We start from the raw sequence: 20,524 nt of genomic DNA on the forward strand, positions 1-20,524 counted from the left end.
TTATTTTCAGAGATAATTATTTCATATTTACCTGGCCAGCAATACTGTAATGTCTAGTACATAGAAGAGTATCTTTGAAAGAATATTAGCATCAGTAATCTCTGCAGCATGTAGGGCCCAGAAGAGCAGTGATACATTTTATTCATCTCTAAACTTGCCAAAAGCTAACACTGCAAAATTCAAACACACACGTATATATAAATATGTATGCTTATATGTGCATTGGGGTTTTAAATATATATATGTATGAATATACACAAACTTATTTTAATGTCTGCTTTATTTTGTTCCTCTCTCACATTCACTCCATCTTCCTTTCACTTCTCTGTGCTGACAGAGGAAGTAGGCAAGCTGAGAGTGAGAGTACTTAAATAACTTTGCATAATTTGGCACAGCTTCGGGGCCATTGGAGTGGCAAGATTAGCCTCCCCTCCGCAACTTAATGACTTAGCTGGCTGCATATCTTCTGACCAAGCAATTTCTTTGACCAAGTGACTCTAGTTGACCACCCTCCCAGTCACACTCTTTCTAGAAACTCCTTCTGAAATGTCTGACATTGCTGTCTGATTCCAGCTGCATCCCACACCTCTAGTACACACTGAAGGCAGCACATGCTTGTAGAGCGTTACTCACACAAACGTTACTATTCAATGGGACTGCTATTTAAAGATGCCTTGCAGAGTACAACTTGTTACAGCTCCAGTATTTGGATTGATTTATCTGCCGAATTTGTTCCTGCTCTATGCCAAGGAGGCTCAATACCATAAACCCAGCCTGACAATGAACAACCAAATGCAGGCAAAACTTTTAGTAACATTCACAGAAATGAAAGCAGAGTAAAATCCACGATATGAACCTCGAAATGTAACCAATCATTGTCCTTTATCAGTAAGGGGGAAAAAATTTAGAACTATGTATTGCATATAAGCCTTTATAAGGAAATTAGCTCAGTCAATGAAGAAGGTGGATTTCTAGAAGTCATTTCCTGGAAAAATGTGCTCAGCTTTGTACACTCACAAAAGCCTACTAGGAAGGAAGGGGCTACTTCCTTTCCTATGGCAGAGACATGGGTTATATAAATGTATCAGTCACAGCCACGCATGCATTGCTTACAACACAGATGGTGGACAAAGACACCTCCCCAGACTTATCCTCCTCAAACCGTCCACCCATTTTCATGGCGGTGCCTTGTTACTGCCAGGGTCCTTCTGAGAAGGGCAGGACGGTACCCCTGGGAGTCAGAGGTACCTCGCTGTGGCCACACCGACACCAGGGAGGCAGCACAGGGGCTGGCAAAAATCTGACCCAAATTGTGAGAATTTTCAAAATGTTCATACTTTGTGTTTGGGACTTTTTGTCTGCCAACTCTTCTGCAGCGCTAGGATAATTTCAGTTGAAAAATGAATGTTTGCATAGAAAATTTTGGCTGGTCAGGTGGGGACTTCGTTTATTTCTTAACCAACGTGAGAAAAGCACAATGTTCTCCCCATTGCCGTTCATTTCCATATCTTCTCTTCCACACTGTCTGCTTGATCTCCTGGTTTTTGCTGGTCCAGGCTGCCTAGCAGAGTTAGAAAATGAAAAGGGGATATCCAAAAAACACAAAACACTCTTAGCAGCATTTTGCAAGATGTAATTTGTGCACTAATAGATGAGATTGTATCATACTTGGCAGAATGAAGGTCAGTGCTCTTCTAGAGCTAGAGCCCATGCTGCGGAGAGGATACCCTTTGCAGTTGACTTCAGTGGGCAAAGACCCAGCAGCTGGGGAAAGTGCAAGGAGCTACTTTTTCAGCAAAGCCCTTCATTGCATGGGACCTCCAAATCCTCTCACCTAGGACAGGATCTATAGAGCAGAATGAGTTTTGTTTGTCCCGCAGAAGGTGGTCTTCTGGTTTGTCCTGTTTTCAAGGAAAAGCATGGGGCTCAATGAGGGGCAGAACCCAAGGTGTAACCCCACTTTCTTTTTCCAGTTTCCAAGTCATGCCTGTCACTGCTTCCTACCTTTACTTTGCAGGTTCCTCCGTGGTTTGTAGCAATGTTGCTTCTTTTTCCCACAATATAATCAGTTTTGAATTATTTTCTCCATGGTGAAAAATCCCTTTAAAGCAGTACCTGGTCATTCAGCTGATGGAAGCATTTAGTGTTGGAGCCTGGGAGAAGTGTAAGCCAAGACAGAGTTCTCTTCAGACTTTTTTCTCTTCCATTTCCCCTCTGTTTTTGGAGGTTCCCCAGGTACGACTTTATCACGGCATTATCAGAGTCACAGAGTGGGTGCTCCAAGGTCTCTGAGGTGGGGGGCAGAGGAGAGCACACATCATCTTGCCTTTTTACAGATCCGCTGAATTCAAAAGAGATTTTTGGATTAGATGTTTAGAAGACAAGCTGCCCATACCCAGCCACTTGTAAATGGTTGGCAGGCTGCTCCACGCAGGAAAGAGAGTTGAGGGCCAAGAGTCACTGTGACGCTTTTCATATTCCTTTAGTTAGATTCTCTTCCAGGTCAAAATGGATTTTTGAAGTAAGCAGATCGAAATATCAGGTATGTTTACTCATCTCTAACAGAGTCTCTCTGTAACTATATATGTAGTTTCTACTGTAGCAGAGATGACTCTATTACCAGTGTCCCTCATGGGTAGCTGTGGGGAAAATAAATATCACCACCATTATATTTTAGTTGTGTTTGTTCAGATTTCAGTAGAATTTCTCTCTGTAGCTTCAGCTACTATTTATTTCAGGTATGCTTTTCCTCCTCTCCCCAAACAGAGAAAAATGTATTTCCAAAGCAAAATTCATCCTAAAATCCTGTGTAAGTAACACCCTCTAGTGTAGACATGCTACTACTGCACAGATTTCATGTCACTGTATAGATTTATTTTCAAAAGAATGACACGAAAAGCAAAGAGCAAAAAGTCATGAACTCATGTAAGACCCATTTCATACCCTTAGGTGTTTCTTTGTTTAGCAAAGCATATGGGCCATGCACCACACTTGGAGCACCTACTTTCGTTTTAATAACATCAAGGTAATTTTGTAGGTACTGTCCTTGGGCTTCCTGATGCCAAATATACCATTACTCATGGTATATTTTATGTGTGTCTTATAATTTATTTATTTAAACTACAAGGATAAGATGGCAAGAATAGAGAGGTCAGAAAAGTATCATCTGCTGAATTTACAGCATACTGAGTCTTCAAAAAAGGGATTAGAGCTGATGAAACACTTTTTTGTTTGTGAAAAAAAAAAAAAAAGTTTTTTTTCAAGAAGAACCCTCCCCCTTTTTTTTTTCTATCTTTCAGAAAGTTCTTTCAGGATTATAAAATATGATACTGTTTTGGTTGGTGAGATTGCTGATGTGATAATGCAATTATTCTGTTTGCATTATGCTACAGAGTTGCAAGCAAATCCTTGGGTACTGTATATTAACGTAATGGTCTAAATTAACATAATGGCACTTAAGTACTCTCAGGCCCTTTGCTCTGTTTCAGAATTTTTATGTCAGCAAATTGTACAGTTGTACTGTATGGATGGAGAAAGAAGAGGAGGTATTTTATAATTGAGACACGAAAGAAGGAAGTCTTTGTAATTCTCTGTCTTCTGTGTAAATTGAGATCAGGAGACCTAAACAAAAGGTCCTGAGAAACTTTCGGTGATTTATTGATACAAATATAATATTATACTAAGAAAATTGTGAACATAATGAATTTCTTCAGAGTACAAGACAAATGTTCCTTAACTCCCACAGACTTGTAAAAATGCAGAGTTCAACTAACCAGAGGTTTTGTGTTCGTTTGTTTTTTTCTGAAATTGAGACCACTTGACAAGTATCTCCTGTTGTTATTGAAATATGAGGTTTGTCTCATTACTTGTTTCACTATTTTTCCATTTTCATTTATCTTCTTTTCTGTCTTTTCCTTCTATTTTTTGTTATCTTGCCTTGCTATCTGCCATTCTTCTATCTTCTCTCTTTTTTTTTCTTTACTCCCCATAATATTTTCATTTGTCCCTCCAGCTTCAGTAACTGTGATTTTTCCCTGAGTTGCTGCTAGTGTAAGATGGTGCATTTGATCTCTAACAACAGTAACGCTAATCCATCGATGTCATGAAATGGTAATTTATTGTGGAATATAAATAACAGTGTGCTTCTCCAACCACTAATATAAATGGTATCTTCTGTAAGCCAGTGTTTTCTTGAGGACCCCCCCATATCTTGCAAAGGACAAGTGAGGGAATAAATAAAATACATGCTATTTGAAAATCACTCTGTATGTTTTGAAAAGTTAACATATATTCCCTCAGCAAATGTGCAGTTTAAGGGTTTTCCCCCCAGCTGTGCTTACCAAGGCAGGTTAATGAATGAGCCCTTTTGGTATGATAAAGCACAGTCCCAGATGAAAGTTATGCTGTAATGGTTATGTGGTCTTCTGTTCTCTTAGTCTGGTTGAGTTGATTATGAATCTCCTCCTAGGGCTACTGGAAGACAGACATATGCTCTGAGAACCCCAATTTAAATCCACATCATGCCTGCAGCTGCACTGAGTTACTTACTTACTCACCAAACGTGCATTGTTCCCGACATAACTATATTCCTTTACTGGATAATACCAGACTAACTTGCATGTGGGATTATCATATGAGCTGACAAAAGCAGTATAATCACCTTCGGCTTGGCAGAGAACAGATCTTCAGTGCTGGCCACCATAAATTATTCTGATCATTTAATAAACCACTGTGTTTTGCCACACTATGGACCAACCCTTCTATTTCCTGTTTGGCGGTGAAATTACCTTTTCCTGGGTCAAATATGCCAGCACACTAGGATATTTAATGAGAAGCACTTCTCCTTAGAGAGCTGTGACTGTTCAGCCTGGAAAAGAGAAGGCTCAAGGGGTATCTTGTCAATGTGTACAAATACCTCAACGGAAGAGGCAAAGAGTTTTAGTTGATGGTACCACCAGAGTCTGTAAACTCCCAGTGACGTGCCTATACTACTGTTTGAAGAGTGAATTTTCTATTAAAATGCTTTTTGTGTGTAAATCTAAACTACAAGGACTATTACTACACACTGTATTATAATGTACTGCACTGCCATGCAGTAGATTGAAATTTGTTTGCAAGGGCAAGATATGTGAACATCAACTTTCAGTCTGAATCATTTAGATGTGAAAAGGAAATGATTTTTACAGGTTGGAAGTAGTATTTTTCTTTGAATTACATGATTACTGAGATTTTTCTGTGCAAAAAATGTGGGATATTATTCTCAGAATCATGAATTCCATTTCTCAGCAGAAATAAAGTTTTAGGAAATATTCTCTGAGGATTATAGAACAGAGCTATACAGAACTATACAGTGGACTACACTGGGATCAGCGTTTTTTGTCTTCAATATTTTACATTTGTGATTGTATTGGTATTGTAAGGAAGCCAGATCTACAAAATCTTTGGCTAGCACTCTCCTTGTTAGTTAAAAAGTTCTCTGAAAAGGGCTAATACAAACCCCTATAACCCTCTGAAAGATGAGAGACTCCTGAAAACAGTCACTATGCTTTAAAAAATTTGAAGGGAAAAATTGGGAAAGCAAAAATGTTTTTCTTGCCATGTTAAATGACAAATAACTGTTTTTGGTGCCCGTGTTCTCAATTCCCATGAAAACTGCAAGTCAGCAAAAAGCGCTCCGCAAGTGCTTTGCAGTATGTTATTTATCGTTACAGAAGAGATTATTCTTCATTAGCTACCCCCGGCAAGATGAAATCTTAAACCATATCACGTGGGGTGAAGAGACAGTGAAGGGTTCATAGTTTTTGAATGCAAAAGGCTTGCATAAAATATAAAACTGTTTAGTAGGCAGAGCTGGCCCATTGTCCTACTGGTTTCAACATGGCATTCCTTTCTTTCTCTCCCTCTTTCTTTATGCCTTCAGATTGCAAAACCTCCCTTGATTTTTTCCATAACTTGCTAGGTCTATTTAATTCTTAGGAAGAAAATAACCCCGATTAGAAATTTCATTGCTACAGGCCTTGCCCCCCACTGTTCTGCAGACAATGGACCTCATAGCCACTCTGTGGCACCAGTCCCAAGAAAGACCGGTGTCCTTCCTTGGCTCTCTCGAGCAGCATACCAATATTATATTTACTGTCTGTTGCTCTTCTGGAAGACAGACATAACCCTCTGATAAACAGAGAAAGTAACTATTCTTATTTAATTCTAGCAGAGCCCCCCTGGGTCTGGATCAAAGTAATGAAGTAATTATTGTCTCTGTAGAGACCAAAAGGAAAGGAAATTTGTCACATGCATGTTGCATTAACCTTGTAAGCAGTTATGCACTCCTAAGAATCTTGATTTTATTTTTCAGAATAAACTTCATAGAAATAATTTTTATGGGAAATTTCTTTTACAGAATGAAATGTTTATTTCCTTCTTTACAGTATTACATAGCAGATGAGATTGTTATGTATGCTGACAGTACAGCTCACGCTATTTTGGCTAGCTGGATAAGGCCCTTAGGCAGAGCATCGTGCACTGTGTCCTGACATTTGAGCAATGACAGAAGTGGATAAAAACACGTTTGGAAATGCATCAATGGCAGTGGGAACTGCTCTATATAAATCTTACAGATCCACATGTAAAGCAAAAAAAACCATTTAAATTGCAGCAATTCTGTTTTGTAATAAAAAAAATGGGGGGGGGGGGGCTCAAATTGTGCATGACTTTTCTTCTTTTGGGGTGGTAGGAGAGAGAAAAGACTTAATGGTAATTCCCTCTCTTTATTTTCAGTCCAGGGCTTTGAACTCCATATTGGCTACTTTGTCTTCTGGAATTTGCCTGCACTGATTTTTCACTGATCAATTAAAGGAATGTTTCTATTGTTTCCCAGTGATAGCTTCAACTAGTCCCATCTTGAAATGATGCCTCTCCCTTCTTATCACCTTAAAGGCTGGTTCAGAGATTACGAATGAGTCTCATGATGGGTCTCCGTTTAATTCCCTGGCAGCCTGGCACATGAGCAAATTCTGAGCCTGGACCTCGGACTGCTCCAACCCTCACACATCTGAGAGCAATGCAAGGACTTTTGCTGGCCAGGATGTCCAATCTTAAAGATCCCTTCAGAGGTTATTCAATGTTGTAATTTTAGATTCTGCTGCATATTGACTCCATGCTGCTTGCAAGCAAGGCATTGGAGATATTTTATAATGAGCAACGATTAAAAGTGTGTGGTTTATCCAGCAAAACAAAGGTTGGAAGAGGAAATGACTGCTGCCTATATGTAACCCAAGAGGCCAGCAGCACGATGCTAAGGAAGAAGGGTATTCATGCAAGGTCATGAACAATAATGAGCAAAAAGGCATAAAGGAGTGCAAATATGTAATGAATAAGCTGGAAATTAGACAGGTTTTAGTCATACATGCAGTCAGGCATGGAGCAGCCTACTGGGGTGAATACTGGTGACAAGAACCAAGCTCTAGTTGAGATGGCACGTAACACACAAGGATGAGTGAGATGGTGCCAAGGGCTGGATCTGAGCACTAGATGAGCCTCTGCCAATTCAGTGCCCGAACACTGGCGTTTTCAAGAAAGGAGTGAGGAAATAAAGAGGCCAGCAGAACAAGGAGCCGCTAGGTTGGGTTTGGTGATGGGGTGCAACACAAGGACAAACGTCAGAGCTGTGAGAAGGGGCTACAACTTTTCCAGCTGCACTGGGTTATAAGTCTCCCCAGTTCACATATGTAGTGCCATGTTTTTTTGCCAACACCGCCTGTAAAAACAAAAACCTCGGGGCAGGAAGGCACCAGGGCACTGCTACTGAGCACCGCCAGCAAGCTGTGGGGGCTCATCGGTCACCACCGCTCTACTCGCCAGCAAGGGGGCCACCCCCTGTTTTTTATTTCACAGAAATACAGGTTTTCTTTATTCTGGTTGAGACAGGATGAGGAGATAGGAAAGCTACCAGGGAGGGTGGGGAGAGCTAACATGGCGACCGGACCAAGCCACCTCACGCAGAGGAGGGGCAGGAGAGTAGGGCGGGCAGCGTGCTGATTGGACAGCGCTCCCGTCACTCCCCGCCCACTAGAGGAGGAGCGGGCGGGCGCATGCGCAGGAGGGGCGGGCGCTGAAATTCAAACGGCGGAGCGGTTGGGGCGGCCTGAGGCACCCTGAGGTGGCGGCGATGGACCCCTTCACTGAGGTGCGCCCGGGGGCGGCGGCGGTGGGGGGGGGGGGAGAGCGGCGCCTCCAGGCCGGGGAGATGGCTGCCGGCATCGCCTGGCCCTTCGGCGGCTACCTTTCTCCCGGCCTTCCCAAGACAGCCGGCGTTCTTGTTAGAAACACGTCCTGTCTGGCTCTGTTGCCTCTTGAGATGGGGAACTTCAATTTGCAGGCGCGCTTCCTCTTTTTTAAAAAAGAAAAAAAAATCAGCTGTTATAGTGCGTTTGGGGTGTGTGCTTGTGTTATGAGGTGACTGGGGTTGGCTGCCTTGAGTCTGTGTGAGGGTTGGGGGCTTTAGGAGGATGCTGCGCTGTAAGAAATGCCATAGGGAAAACTATTGGCCTTGAGTCCACAGACCGTTTAACCAAAACCTAAATTAATTTCAAAAACTGACTTATTAAAAAAAAGTCAACTACATTGGTGAAATAGTCTTTCCTCCCCTTGAAAACCATCTACACATCAAATTGGCACACCTATAGTAAATCAAGTGCCCATAAAGGAGGACTGTACAGAATTGACTTAAAGAAACTCAAAGTAAGGTATTGATCTGCCATGCCAAGTTGGGTTTATGCCACCTCCTTGTAAGGTTTGCCAAACATAAACATCTACAAACTGCTTCCTTAATAGGAAGTGAGTAACATGATGAGGCTAGTCTTAAATAAAGTGGCAAGTCCAGAATACTGAATCAGATTTGAAATGGTTTTGCATGCTGGGAAATATTCCAACCTTGGCACGCCCTTTGTGTAGATAACTGGCTTTGAAAAGCTAGGACCAACACAGAGGCCGCTCCTTAGTGTAAACTTCATTCAGATGTTTGCTAGTATCACCGAATGCCTAAGATTTTGCCCTGTCAAGAACGTCTATGCTGTGGAGGACATTCCCCTGTTATATAAAAATCTGACCAATATTAACATATGTGAATCCAAGTTTGCTAACATTCCTCAAAAAGGTTTTCTGCAAAGGAAACTTTATTGCCACCTACTATAAAGTATGTCCTACTATAAATCTGTCCTTTTTTTTTTTTTTATATGACCTTTCTTAGCTTAACTACTTTCAGATAATTTTTGTATGCACATAACTTTATTCTTTTGTTTGCGGTGGGCTGGTGAGGCATTGTAAGTGGTGCTTGTGTAAAGCAGTGTAATTCAGCCCTTAACTGGCCAAAATATGCATGCTGTTAATTCAGTTTTCAGTCACTTGACCTTGCAGTTAAAAAAACAAATGAACTTGTTAGTCTCAATCACTTTAAGCTTAAATCTTTCTGCAAGATACAGTGCAATACTTTCAAACCAGACAGTTCTAAAGTAATGTTTCTTTTGATTAATCTTACAAGCAAAATCTAATAACCTGCTGGGTGTCAGCCAAACTGTTCATATGGAACACTGAGGGAGATGGTGGATGCTTTTTTAGAATCACAATAAATACACCATTTGTGACTTTCAGTTGGTAGTTGATTGTATAATTCACTTTCTTGCACAAAGGTCTTCGTTTGGTAGAATGACTCCTAGCGTGCGGGATGACCAAAGAGAAAAAAGTGATGCAGTTGCCTGAGGAAAAGTTTGCATATGTGAAGTCCGAGTGTAGCTGTTCCTTCAGTGCCGTGGATAAACTTGCTCCCTTTGCTGCATTTTGCTAGCAAAGCCAGGGTAGTGGCAGCACACTCTTGTAGTCACATGGGGGCCTGTCTTCTCTAAGACTGCTAAATACAGTTCTTAGATGTACCTTAAGACTTTTTTTTTTCTTCAAAGGCAAGATTGTCATCATTTAAAGTGGGAAGATGTTTTCTGATTTTTAGAAGGTGTTTTTGCAATGCAAACCGTGAATCCTCTAAGTATAGCGTAATAGCTTTCAAATTCCTAGATATAAAGAAATAGGTATGTCCTACTCTGAAATGTTGTCTGTCATCAGAACACACAGAGAATGTACTGGTAGTAAATACCTTTATGATGAACTTGAAAAGTAAGTCTTAAGTTCTGGTAACTGGCTTACTCATTGTGTGTAATAGCAGAGTTTGAATTATGGCAGTTGCATGGAAAACTTGAGGTGGAAAAAGCCAATGGGATTTCGAGATCAACAACAGAGGCGTGCATTCCTTTGAAATGACATCCGCCTTGTAGCAACTGAAACTCCATTTTACTCAACTACCAAAGGAAAGGAATGCAACTGCATTTGAATAGAAATGTAGAAACATTGTTTTGGAAGATGTACTCAAATTTGTGCAAGAAGCACTGTTAATTTGTACAGCCTATGCTTTATTTGTGTGTATCATTTGAATGCTTTGTAGCTCTGCCTTTTGGGGGTTGGAGTAAGAAAACTGGCTGTGGACACAACTGCATGCAACTTGTAGTGAAGGCACTCCTGGCACTTTGTGTTTCTGTTTTTATTTGAAATTTTCCCCCACCTTCTTTGGAAGCTAGGGAAGAGGCTTTCTCAGAAAACTGTTGCGATTGATGTTCTATTTGTCCTGTGTAGCCCTACAATGAAACATTGTGTAAGACTTCAGCCTTACACAGTTAAAAATGCAGAATGTGTATTTAATTGCTATGTGACAGGACAGATAATGGCTGGCACAGTTCGTACAATAATTTATGTGCCACCAAACAAGTGCAGTTTATATGCTTCCCTTTAAAGGCTATTGGTTTGACCACACAGTTTCTTGTCTCAAAGTGCCTTGAAACCTAGATCAAAGTAGTAACTAAGCATTATTTAAATGTGATCAAACAGTTACCTTGATTTATGAATGCAGTAAAAAAAAAAAATACTATTTCAAACTTGGATGCTATAAGGAATTACTCTCTGGTAGTGTAGAAGAACATTCACAGAAACAGCTATCTCATATGGAATATGATTATACTATGCCAAGTTCCAAAAGGTAGGGAATGAAAGAACTTCTTAAAGTTTAATTGACACCTCATTGCAAGTTTTCCTGCATAAAATGGATCGTGATAAATCTCCTGTACATTTAGACAGACAGCTATGGCATTAAGTGTTTCTTAAAAAGAAGTTCACCTTTGATTTAGACGGTGCAATAGCCACTTTTTTCCTGTATTTTAACAACCTGTTATTTTTCTTATGGACAATTCAGAACCACTTTAATGTTGTTTTTTTTTGTTGTTGTTGTTGTTAGAAGGTTAATGCCAATCAGGTCAGTGTTCAAGAAATGCTTGAGCATATCTTCAGCAACATATTGAAGAAGACAACTATTCAGACTTGACAATTCAATGCTGTCATGTGGTGGTTCAGTGAAAAAATGAAATTACTATCTAATGTTTCTGATTACTTCAGGGTCTGTCGAAGCCTCTTTTCTCTGTTTTTTGCCATTGCTTGTCTCTCTAGCTTGATTTTCTTTGAAAACCAAGCTAATGGGAGACACTCATTGATAACTGGAACTTGAAATCTATTGGGTAGCTGCATCTGTTTTTAATTTAACAGTAGATGGCTCAAACTTTCAGCAGTTTTTATGAAATTATGCGGCTAGCTGGTAAGACCCAAATCAATGAAGAAAGTGTTGGAGCCTGGTATCTGTTTGGTAGGCCAAAACCCTTCAGATAACCTACAAACATGAACTGGCCAGCCAGATAGAAAGAAGGTAGCTTGGAGTTTACTGCAGTGTGAGCTAACTCTTATCTAACTTTCTGAGAATGGGAGAAGCTGTGTGTGTTGCAATGGTGACATAGAAGTGTGGAGATCAGGGATTATTGGAGTGAGTAACGGGAGAAGTCGGAAAAACCATATAGATGACAGTGTAGAAAACATGTTTGTTTTGCTCTGTCTTCAGGAGGAGGTAGGGATAACTAATCAGGAAATCAAACTTTAAATGTTTCTGTAGCATTGCAGTACAGTGGATCAGTCATCAGCAGTTGAGACCCATATCTGTCTTAATGTAATTATTCTACATTTCTGGTATTGTGGATCTTGGTATATGCTTATGACAGTAAAAATTCAAATATTTTTAGTTTGAACTGTTACCAGTAAAAACACTGGAGTGTATAGTAACATGATTTACTGACTCTCAGAAACTGCTTGAACGAACCCGGGCAAGGCGAGAGAACCTGCAGAAGAAAATGGCTGAGCGGCCCAACATGGGAGCGAGACCTACAGTGCAGACCAAGAGGGTCAGAGAGCCCCTGCTAGAAACTGGTAACCAGGCATCTTTTCCTGGTGAAGCAGGTAATCTTTATTAAGCTTTCTGTAGGATGTCTCTTGATGCTAGTCTCATTTTATTTTGTTTTGATGGCAAGTGAAAACCCTTCAGTGGTTATTGAAAAGTAAACAGCAATGGATGCAGTTACCTGAGGGAATATGGCTAATGTTTAGCTTAACCTGAAAGCTGCTGCTCTAAATAATTAGTAAGCTATTTAAAAATAATCATATAAAGCCAAAGATCATGCCAGATTTTGAAAGGTCTGTTAGATTATTGATCTTAACTTTGTTTGCATTGCAGTTTTGTACAGTCTCTGAGAATGTTTTGATTATTTGAATACTAATTTGCTTGAATACTATCACCTATACAGCAAAACCTAGTACAAAACCGTCACCATCAAAGAGGCTCTGCTCAAGCAATACAGAGACTCAAGCTTCCAGTATAGAGAATGTGCAGCCTGTTCCTTCAAGTTCTACAAGCCATCGTTCTCCTGAGGTGACTTCAGAGTCACACATAGCTGCATCTAACAGAGCTTCATTGGCTCAGCCTCTTGAGGAAGGAAAAACAACCATCAAGTCAGAAACTCCTGCAGCCCTTTCAGTCAAAACACGTATGCAGAAACTGGCAGAACAGCGACGCTGCTGGGATAGTGAGGGTATGTTTCATTTGCTAAATAGTACTGGTGTCTTTCAGTGTTTGTATAAATGACAATGTGTGGTAGTAGACAATTTTTTGTGTGTGAGAGAATGTTGATGTTTTCATACAGAATTCTTGTAGACAGCACTGGAAAAGGCCTAAAATAATTAAGCTGATTACAGCTGAGTTTTAGACATCTTTTTGCTACTAGTGTGAAGCTCATCACAACAGTGATGTAAAACTAGTAAACTGCTTGGTTGAAAGTGTTGGCTTTGCAATGAGCTTTAACTTGATTAGTCTCAGTGCTTTCAGAGCATCTAACTGTTGATAAACTCAACATAGAGCAAAATGCAAATAATCTCAATATTATTAGGAAAATGTGTGTTCTCTTTTCCAGATCCCTCTGAATGTGCTCCTCTGTCCCCCCTCCAGTCAAAAGACCTGCCTGTTTCTCCACCGAAGCAGACAGCTAATGTTCTGGGGAGCAATACTCCTATTGGGAGAAGGGGCCGTTTAGCTAACCTTGCTGCTACAATTGGCTCCTGGGAAGATGACCTAAGTCATCCATCTGCAAAGCAAAACAATGCACAAGAACAGCCTGGCACTACTTGTTTATCCAAATTGTCCACTACAAGTGGAGCATCTGCTAGAATCAATAGTAGCAGTGTAAAGCAGGAAGCTGCATCCTGTTCTCGAAGGCTTGTTGAGGCTTCTATTAATAAACCAGCAAACTCAAAGATAGCGGTGAGTGTCTGATTAATTGCTGATTAACAATTGATTTGGGTACTGGGGGGACAAGTGCTAACTCATACCTGTTTAATCTGAATGTTGCTAAAAAACTTAAACGTTTAGCATGAACAGTCTTAGCTGATTTACAGCTTTTCCTGTATTGCAATCCCACATGTTCTTTTCTTAACAGCAGACCTGAAACAGCTTAGACTTATTTTTTTGGGACTGAAAGCTGAGTGTGTGAGCCTTGTAAATGTTGGTACCAAAGTAATCAATTGCTGCCCTTTTGATTATTAGAAGGGGTTTCTTAAAGTAACAAATAACCTTTTTGGTTTTCACTATAACTTCATATAGTTAACTGTTTGAAACTCTAAATATTAATGCTGTATGAAAATTCACTCAGCCTGCTGAAATTAATAGTGCCAAATGCTTATTGTTCCTTTTATGAAATGGCAATAATCTGCCATGCGTTATCTTGTTTAGGGAAACATGAGAAACTACCTGATGTAGCTGGCAAAAAGAACCTGGAACCAAATACTGAAACAATTTGAAACACTGGATCAAGATGCTTTAAACATTGTACAACATTGTTTGTCAGTTCTGTCTATTTGTGATGGAATGTGTTTTATAGCATGCTGTGCAGAATGTTTTCTTCATTTTTATCTTCAGAGAATGATTGTACAGTCACACTTTAATGTTACTCCTTTTATTTTTCTGGTTAAGGATTCAAATAATTTTATAACACAATCCTCGAGCATCACTGTGCCCACTTCTAAAGAATCTAAAGTACGACAACCACTAAAAGAGAATCCCTGCAGTCCTCAGAAAATTGAAAAACTTACACAACCAGTAAAATCAACTTTGTCTCAACCAGTTCAGTCCAAAGAAGAGCCAGTCAAAGGAACACATGTGCAACTCGAACCTAAGGATAAACCCACAACACCAGGTAAGCTGTTTTTTTCAGCTGCAGTGAATCCTTGTTCAAACCACCTGTGTTGAAAAACTACATGCTAGTTAAGAACTTACGGTAACAGAGCAGGAAACGTACGTTATCTGATATAACTCCAGTAAAGGACTGAAATCTGTGATAAATGGAAGTTGTACAGCTTCCATATTTTGCAAGGGTATTTTTTTGGATGTATTTTTAGTAACTCTTGAAAGTAAAACCAATCCAACTCTTCTTTATGTAAAAATGTATGCCACTAACATTACTTCAGACTATTTAAAAACTTATTTGCAATTGTTGGTTATAACAAGTATCCCGTAGATAAGAAGTAAAAGAAAGAGCATGGGTACGTTAGAAGGAATCAAAAGTAAATACTTCCAGTCTTGAAGGCCATATAGATACTCTAATTTTGCATAGTATCTTTCCTTTCAGTGATAGCACTGGTGTTAGAACAAGTGATCTTCCCCAGTGTTACATTCAACTGCTTGCTGGGTTAGAAATGTAGACTGGCAGCCTGAACTCCTTGAAATGAGGGCCAGTAGAGCAAGTGCGTGTCTCTAGATATGCTGACAATGAAAGATAAGCTCGATAAAGTGAGGTGGATTTCAAACAATGTATCCCCCTTATGTTGTAGGATGCTTGTTCAGATGAAATATGCTAATGAGGTTGGTTTAGAGGAAATGCTGGAAAAAGCAGACCAATTGGAGTAATAGACTGATGTATTGGATGTGGAACTTAGAAAGAGAAGGACATCTATTTGCACTGATTTGCTGCTTTAATAACTTCAGTGTTCTGTTATAGTAGTGACTGGCACTTCAAGTTTAGTTTGTATAAAATGTAACAATAAGAGCTCTAAAGGAGACATCTTAATTGTCTCATTGAGAACCTTCAGTGGGATGTAGAACTGTGTTGTGATTTCTGTTTGAGTTTCCTTTAAAGCAAGATAATTGTTTTTGTAGGGGGATCAGGAATTAAGCCGTTCCTGGAACGCTTTGGAGAACGCTGTCAAGAGCATAGTGCACACAGTCCTGCTACGAATACACCAGGGTACAGAACACCCATTGTCACTCCAAATACACGGACAATCCAGGAAAGGCTTCTCAAACAAAATGAAAATTCCTCTACTGCCAGTTTAGCGCTTCAGCTTAAGCAGGTATGGCTTGCTACATTCACAGCTTGTACATAGTCTTGAGGAAGACTCCACCTGCCTGAGGAATTTGAACTGTCTTGATGTCTTAAAGCCGTCAACTTTTAACCTATCCCCTTTTATTTGCTTAGGAACGTGAACGAGAACTTGCATGCATTCGTGGCCGGTTTGACAGGGGCAATCTGTGGGGCACAGAGAGAAGTGATAGTTTGAAGAGTAAACTTCCAGAAGCTAAAATGGTAATGTGCTAGCTGCATGCATCAAAAGATGTGCGAATTGCTTTTACGTGTTCTGAACATGGAGGTAGAGGCACAAATGTAGATAAAAGATGAAAAATCTAAGCTTTATAAATACCCAGGCTACGTGAGACTGCTTCTCAACTACATTGTATGATTATAAATGAAACATTGGATTTTTTCCTCTAATAGAATCAGTTAGAGACACTTGATACTGACTTGCGCTGAATGAGTTATTTTTGATGGTTAGTGTGCTACTACTTATAATCTTATGTAAGCAATGTGGGCTTACTTTTAATATATAAATCCTATGTCTCCCCCACCCCAAAAAAGACCATCCTAGAAGCTCTTCACACAGCCACTCAATTTAGTATTTACTACTTCATCTGACTTTCTTAAATAGGGTCTTTCTTGATATTGGATAGGTAACCTCTGTTTTTTTTTTTCTAGCAGGTACTGCAGCGTGTTTGTCTCAGGTAGTATTTGTTAGTCGCTTTGAACGCTGGCACCTGAACATACTATATTCTTGTTTTTGGCAGGATAGCCCATCTCAAGCTAGTCCAAAACGTTCTCGTTCCGACGCCACCGCCTCTGGATCAGCGGAAGACATACCAGCAGATGACAGGCCACCCAAGTCTCCCAGTGTAGAATCTTCAGGTGAGAACTGTCACTGTCTGTCTGTGGTTAATACCGGACTGAAGCATTGCCCTTAACATTCATACATGGATAAAAAGGATAGTAGTACTGATGTGTGGAACTGGACCTCAGTATGACCTTATTTGGTTGCTGATTTGCCTAAATCTTCTCATAAAAATGTTCTCATACAATAGCATTCTGCACCCCTGTACTGCTTGAAGGGTTGGCAAGGCAGACTGCCTTTGTTTCTCAGTAGGTTTACTGATGTTTCACATCTTCATGTATGCTGAGTTTAGACAGTGAGTGAGAATGGCCAGTTACAGACTTTATTTACACTGTACCTGAGTATCCGAACTTACACAAACTCTTCCATTGTCAGTATCCTGTTATGACATTAATTATCCTAGTAGGAGATGTAAAAAGAATTGAGATGCTTGTGACATCCTATCTGATGTTTAGTGAGTGGACGAGCCTTGAGTTCTCTGAAAACAGTGAACTTCTTTAAATGCTGCTCATACACTTTATGGGCAAACAGGCTCTCAAATGTATGTCTATAAATGCATAATAATATGCTGCTTTTAGGTTGGGCTTGGGTGCGGTGTTTTTTGTTGTAATTCCGTTTTGCTGGAGTGGTTGCCCTCTGCCATGGCTTCAGCATTTTTTCTCATACTATCAATTTTCTGATGATACAGAAGTCTAGCTGCACTGGTTGTGGAGGATGTGTATTCTGATATTCTTTTTGACAGCAATGTAACTTGATTTAGCAGTGTTTTTTTGTCAGCTACATTAACAATCTTCCAAAACTCAATACTTTAAATAAATAAAACAAAAGGCTAGACAATCTTCACTGACTTTTTTGATGAACTTCTCAGATGCTCCTAAATGTGAAGAGACTGATAATTCCAGTCCTCTGAAGATTACTCATCCGAAGAGCCCTGTAAAAGCGGTGTCTGTCTCTCAACTTGAACAATTTGCTGAGAAACCGAATGGTTTGTATTGATTAGATATATATTAATGTGCTTAGCTGTCTGTTCTCACTTGTCCACCAGTGTTAATATCTTTCAGGTCTGAATAATGAATTCTCTACATTTGCTGACACTCATGTGTATATGCTCTGTAATCAGTTTCCTGACTTGTTTTATGTAAATCTGTCATAATTCTTGTCTTGATGTTAGTCTTCAAGAAATATCAAAACTGATGCTAAACATCTGGGAAAGGACAGCAATAATTAGTGTACTATGGGAGACTGCAGTTCCAGATTTGCTTGAGTTGGAATGTTGAAACTTGTCTAACAAGTGCATCTCTGTTTTGCTTCTTTGTATCACCATTGGGGAATTATGCAGCTTAAGGGCTAATATTATGTAAAAATGAGGATGGAAGTAAAATTTAGGATTCTACTTGCATGAGTATAGTGCTTTTTAATTGATCTTGCCTGAAAAGTGAAAATGTTTGGTTTGTCTGTCAACTCTTTAGTCTTACTATATAAACAGAAATATTTTGTCTTGATGCTACTAATATTTTTTTAAACATCCCCTTTCAGATGATGTATGTGAAGTTGAAATGAGTGTGGATGATGAGATGAATAGCTCAAAAGTGATAAGTGAAATCTTTGAAATTCTTCAAGAGGATGGTCCAGACATAGAAAAGCTGAAGAAAGAAATGAGCATGAGCCTAGAAGGTGAAAGTGATGAGGATGAGCAGGAAGAGTCACTAAATATTTCATCAATGTCTCTGTTAACTCCTCTAGTGGAATCTGTTGGTCCAGAGGTGAGAGAGCTCTTGGGAGGTGGGGAAGGGCTTATGTCTTTAAAGAGATGTGATGCTTGCTTGTAAACAGTTATGTTTTAGTGTATTGTGATACCTGGGCAAATACTAAAGTCAAATGACACTTTGCTAATGAAAGTATAATAAGGTAAAACTTCTGAAGTTTTTTTTTCTGGAAGTAAAATAGCATCTAATATGCTACGCTAAACAAGTGATTTAGCTTTTGCTAAATCAAGCTTTAATATATAGGTCTGTTACTCACACTGGACTTGTATGCATGCATTCAACGAAGCAGTTACTAGTGAAGATCTTAATTATTTAACTGTACTAGTTTGAGAACTAAGGGTGAAAAGTGCTGGAAGTTGATCTGTTAGCATCTTTAAAAAAAAAAAGTGCTCCCCCTATCCTAGGAAATATTTGTAAACTATCTGCTTAAATAGTATTCAGCTTCCTCTAAACTTCCTGCATATCTGTAATCATAAAATGTATAAGGGTAAGAGGAAATACATCATGATTAACATGAACAGATATTTGTAATGCAACTTTTTCATCTCCCTAGGCCTTTGTTTCTCCTTGTAAGTCAATCAGTGGGGATAGCAGTGTCAGTGATGTAAGTCTGAAGTCTGATAAGCTCCAAAGGATTAAAGTCTCTACGGCAGAATCTGGAGACAGTATTAGCTCTACGTCAGAAGATCGCAACCTCCTGTATAGGTAATAAAATCAAAAAGATTCTGTAAGTACGTGAGCTAAGATGTCGCATAGCATTTTTTAACTCTTCTAATGGAAGATGCTGCTTAAACTACAAAAGAAGGTTTTTAAAGTTCTCAGCCTTTACCAAAGGTCACCTCTGTGACCTGTTGCTTAAATTTAAAGTGAGTTGAGTACTTTTATTTTAAAATTGTTTAGTCACAGTGGAAAATATTGACTGATATATGTATGTAGGTGCATAAATAAAAGTGTGTGTGTATAAAAATTCTTGGCAAGTGTGCAAAATGCATTTAATGCTGTTCCCTCTTTTAAAAGTGTTGATGCGTATAGATCTCAAAGACTTAAAGAAGTAGATCGTCCTTCAATAAAGCAAGTCATTGTTCGCAAAGAAGATGTTGCTTCCAAACTGGAAACAAAAAAGAATGGACCATCTGATCAAATCAATATCAAAAAGAAGATGCAGGTATCTAATGTTTTAAAAATCTTTCTGCTGATGTAATATTTCTTAACCTAATTCAACCTGCAAATGACCAGAACATTTGCTGTTTCAAGTAGTATGTTAAATTAGGTTGTCGTGCATAAAGGCTTAATAGTATGGAATCATACAACATGACTTGATAAGCTAATGCATCTTTTAATAGGATCACGCTATAAAGTACTTGTCTGAAGAAAACAAGATATTGTTTTGAAAAGAGGATGGGGAATTATATTTTGTCGTCTCTGATTTAGGTGGGATTCACAGCCACGTGCTTTCAGTAGGCAATATTCTGATCTTCACTGGTGCCTCATCATGTATGCTGCTGATTTTCTGTTTAGGTGCTGCTGCCAGTGGTCAAATGGAAGACTATCCTGGATATATAACATACATACTCACCACCATATTTAAATTACCTCTGGGGTAGAAAAAAAGTTGAGCTGGAATATTTGTTTTCAGAAGTAAAACTGTAAGCTGCAAGGTTTTTTTGTGGTTTGCTTTTGTAACTTTTCTGAAGCATAGCCAAAATGTTAGTCTCAAGGTATTCAGCTTCGTTTTTTTGACATAACTGTAAAGCTGTTTCTTTCTAATTATTTCAACCACTGTTTTACTATAGGAGATGAATAATGAGATTAACATGCAGCAGACAGTGATTTATCAAGCCAGCCAAGCTCTGAATTGCTGTTTTGATGAAGAACATGGAAAAGGGTCGCAAGAGGAAGCGGAAGCAGAGAGACTACTTCTCCTTGCAAGTAGGTTTTTAGATGCGAGTCAGATTCTTTAGAGTGTGAACACTCAGAACTGTAGTCTGAAAACTCCATTTATGATGTTACCTTGTACTTGCCTATCTATAGCTCTTCATGTGGAAAAAGAGGTGATAACATCTATTCTGTCTCAATTT

The 20,524-nt window shown here is 39.3% G+C and overlaps 1 protein-coding gene across 2 annotated transcripts in view; it reads left to right on the top strand.

The window, feature by feature from the left end:
* The first annotated feature begins 8,059 nt into the window (after positions 1–8,059).
* Positions 8,060–20,524, top strand: part of ANLN (anillin, actin binding protein) — a 28,244-nt gene continuing 15,779 nt past the window's right edge. For both annotated transcript variants that reach the window (XM_035552384.2, XM_035552385.2), the window contains exons 1-13: positions 8,060–8,182; positions 12,219–12,372; positions 12,717–13,001; positions 13,380–13,726; positions 14,435–14,657; positions 15,617–15,810; positions 15,936–16,043; positions 16,580–16,697; positions 17,549–17,665; positions 18,217–18,443; positions 19,000–19,151; positions 19,464–19,611; positions 20,240–20,375. In XM_035552384.2, the coding sequence (XP_035408277.1) occupies positions 8,165–8,182; positions 12,219–12,372; positions 12,717–13,001; positions 13,380–13,726; positions 14,435–14,657; positions 15,617–15,810; positions 15,936–16,043; positions 16,580–16,697; positions 17,549–17,665; positions 18,217–18,443; positions 19,000–19,151; positions 19,464–19,611; positions 20,240–20,375 (2,227 nt within the window). In that variant the 5' untranslated portion in view covers positions 8,060–8,164. The remainder of the gene's footprint in view (positions 8,183–12,218; positions 12,373–12,716; positions 13,002–13,379; positions 13,727–14,434; positions 14,658–15,616; positions 15,811–15,935; positions 16,044–16,579; positions 16,698–17,548; positions 17,666–18,216; positions 18,444–18,999; positions 19,152–19,463; positions 19,612–20,239; positions 20,376–20,524) is intronic.

This window comes from Cygnus atratus, chromosome 2 (genome assembly GCF_013377495.2).
Source record: "Cygnus atratus isolate AKBS03 ecotype Queensland, Australia chromosome 2, CAtr_DNAZoo_HiC_assembly, whole genome shotgun sequence".
In the NCBI taxonomy this organism is placed as follows: domain Eukaryota; kingdom Metazoa; phylum Chordata; class Aves; order Anseriformes; family Anatidae; genus Cygnus; species Cygnus atratus.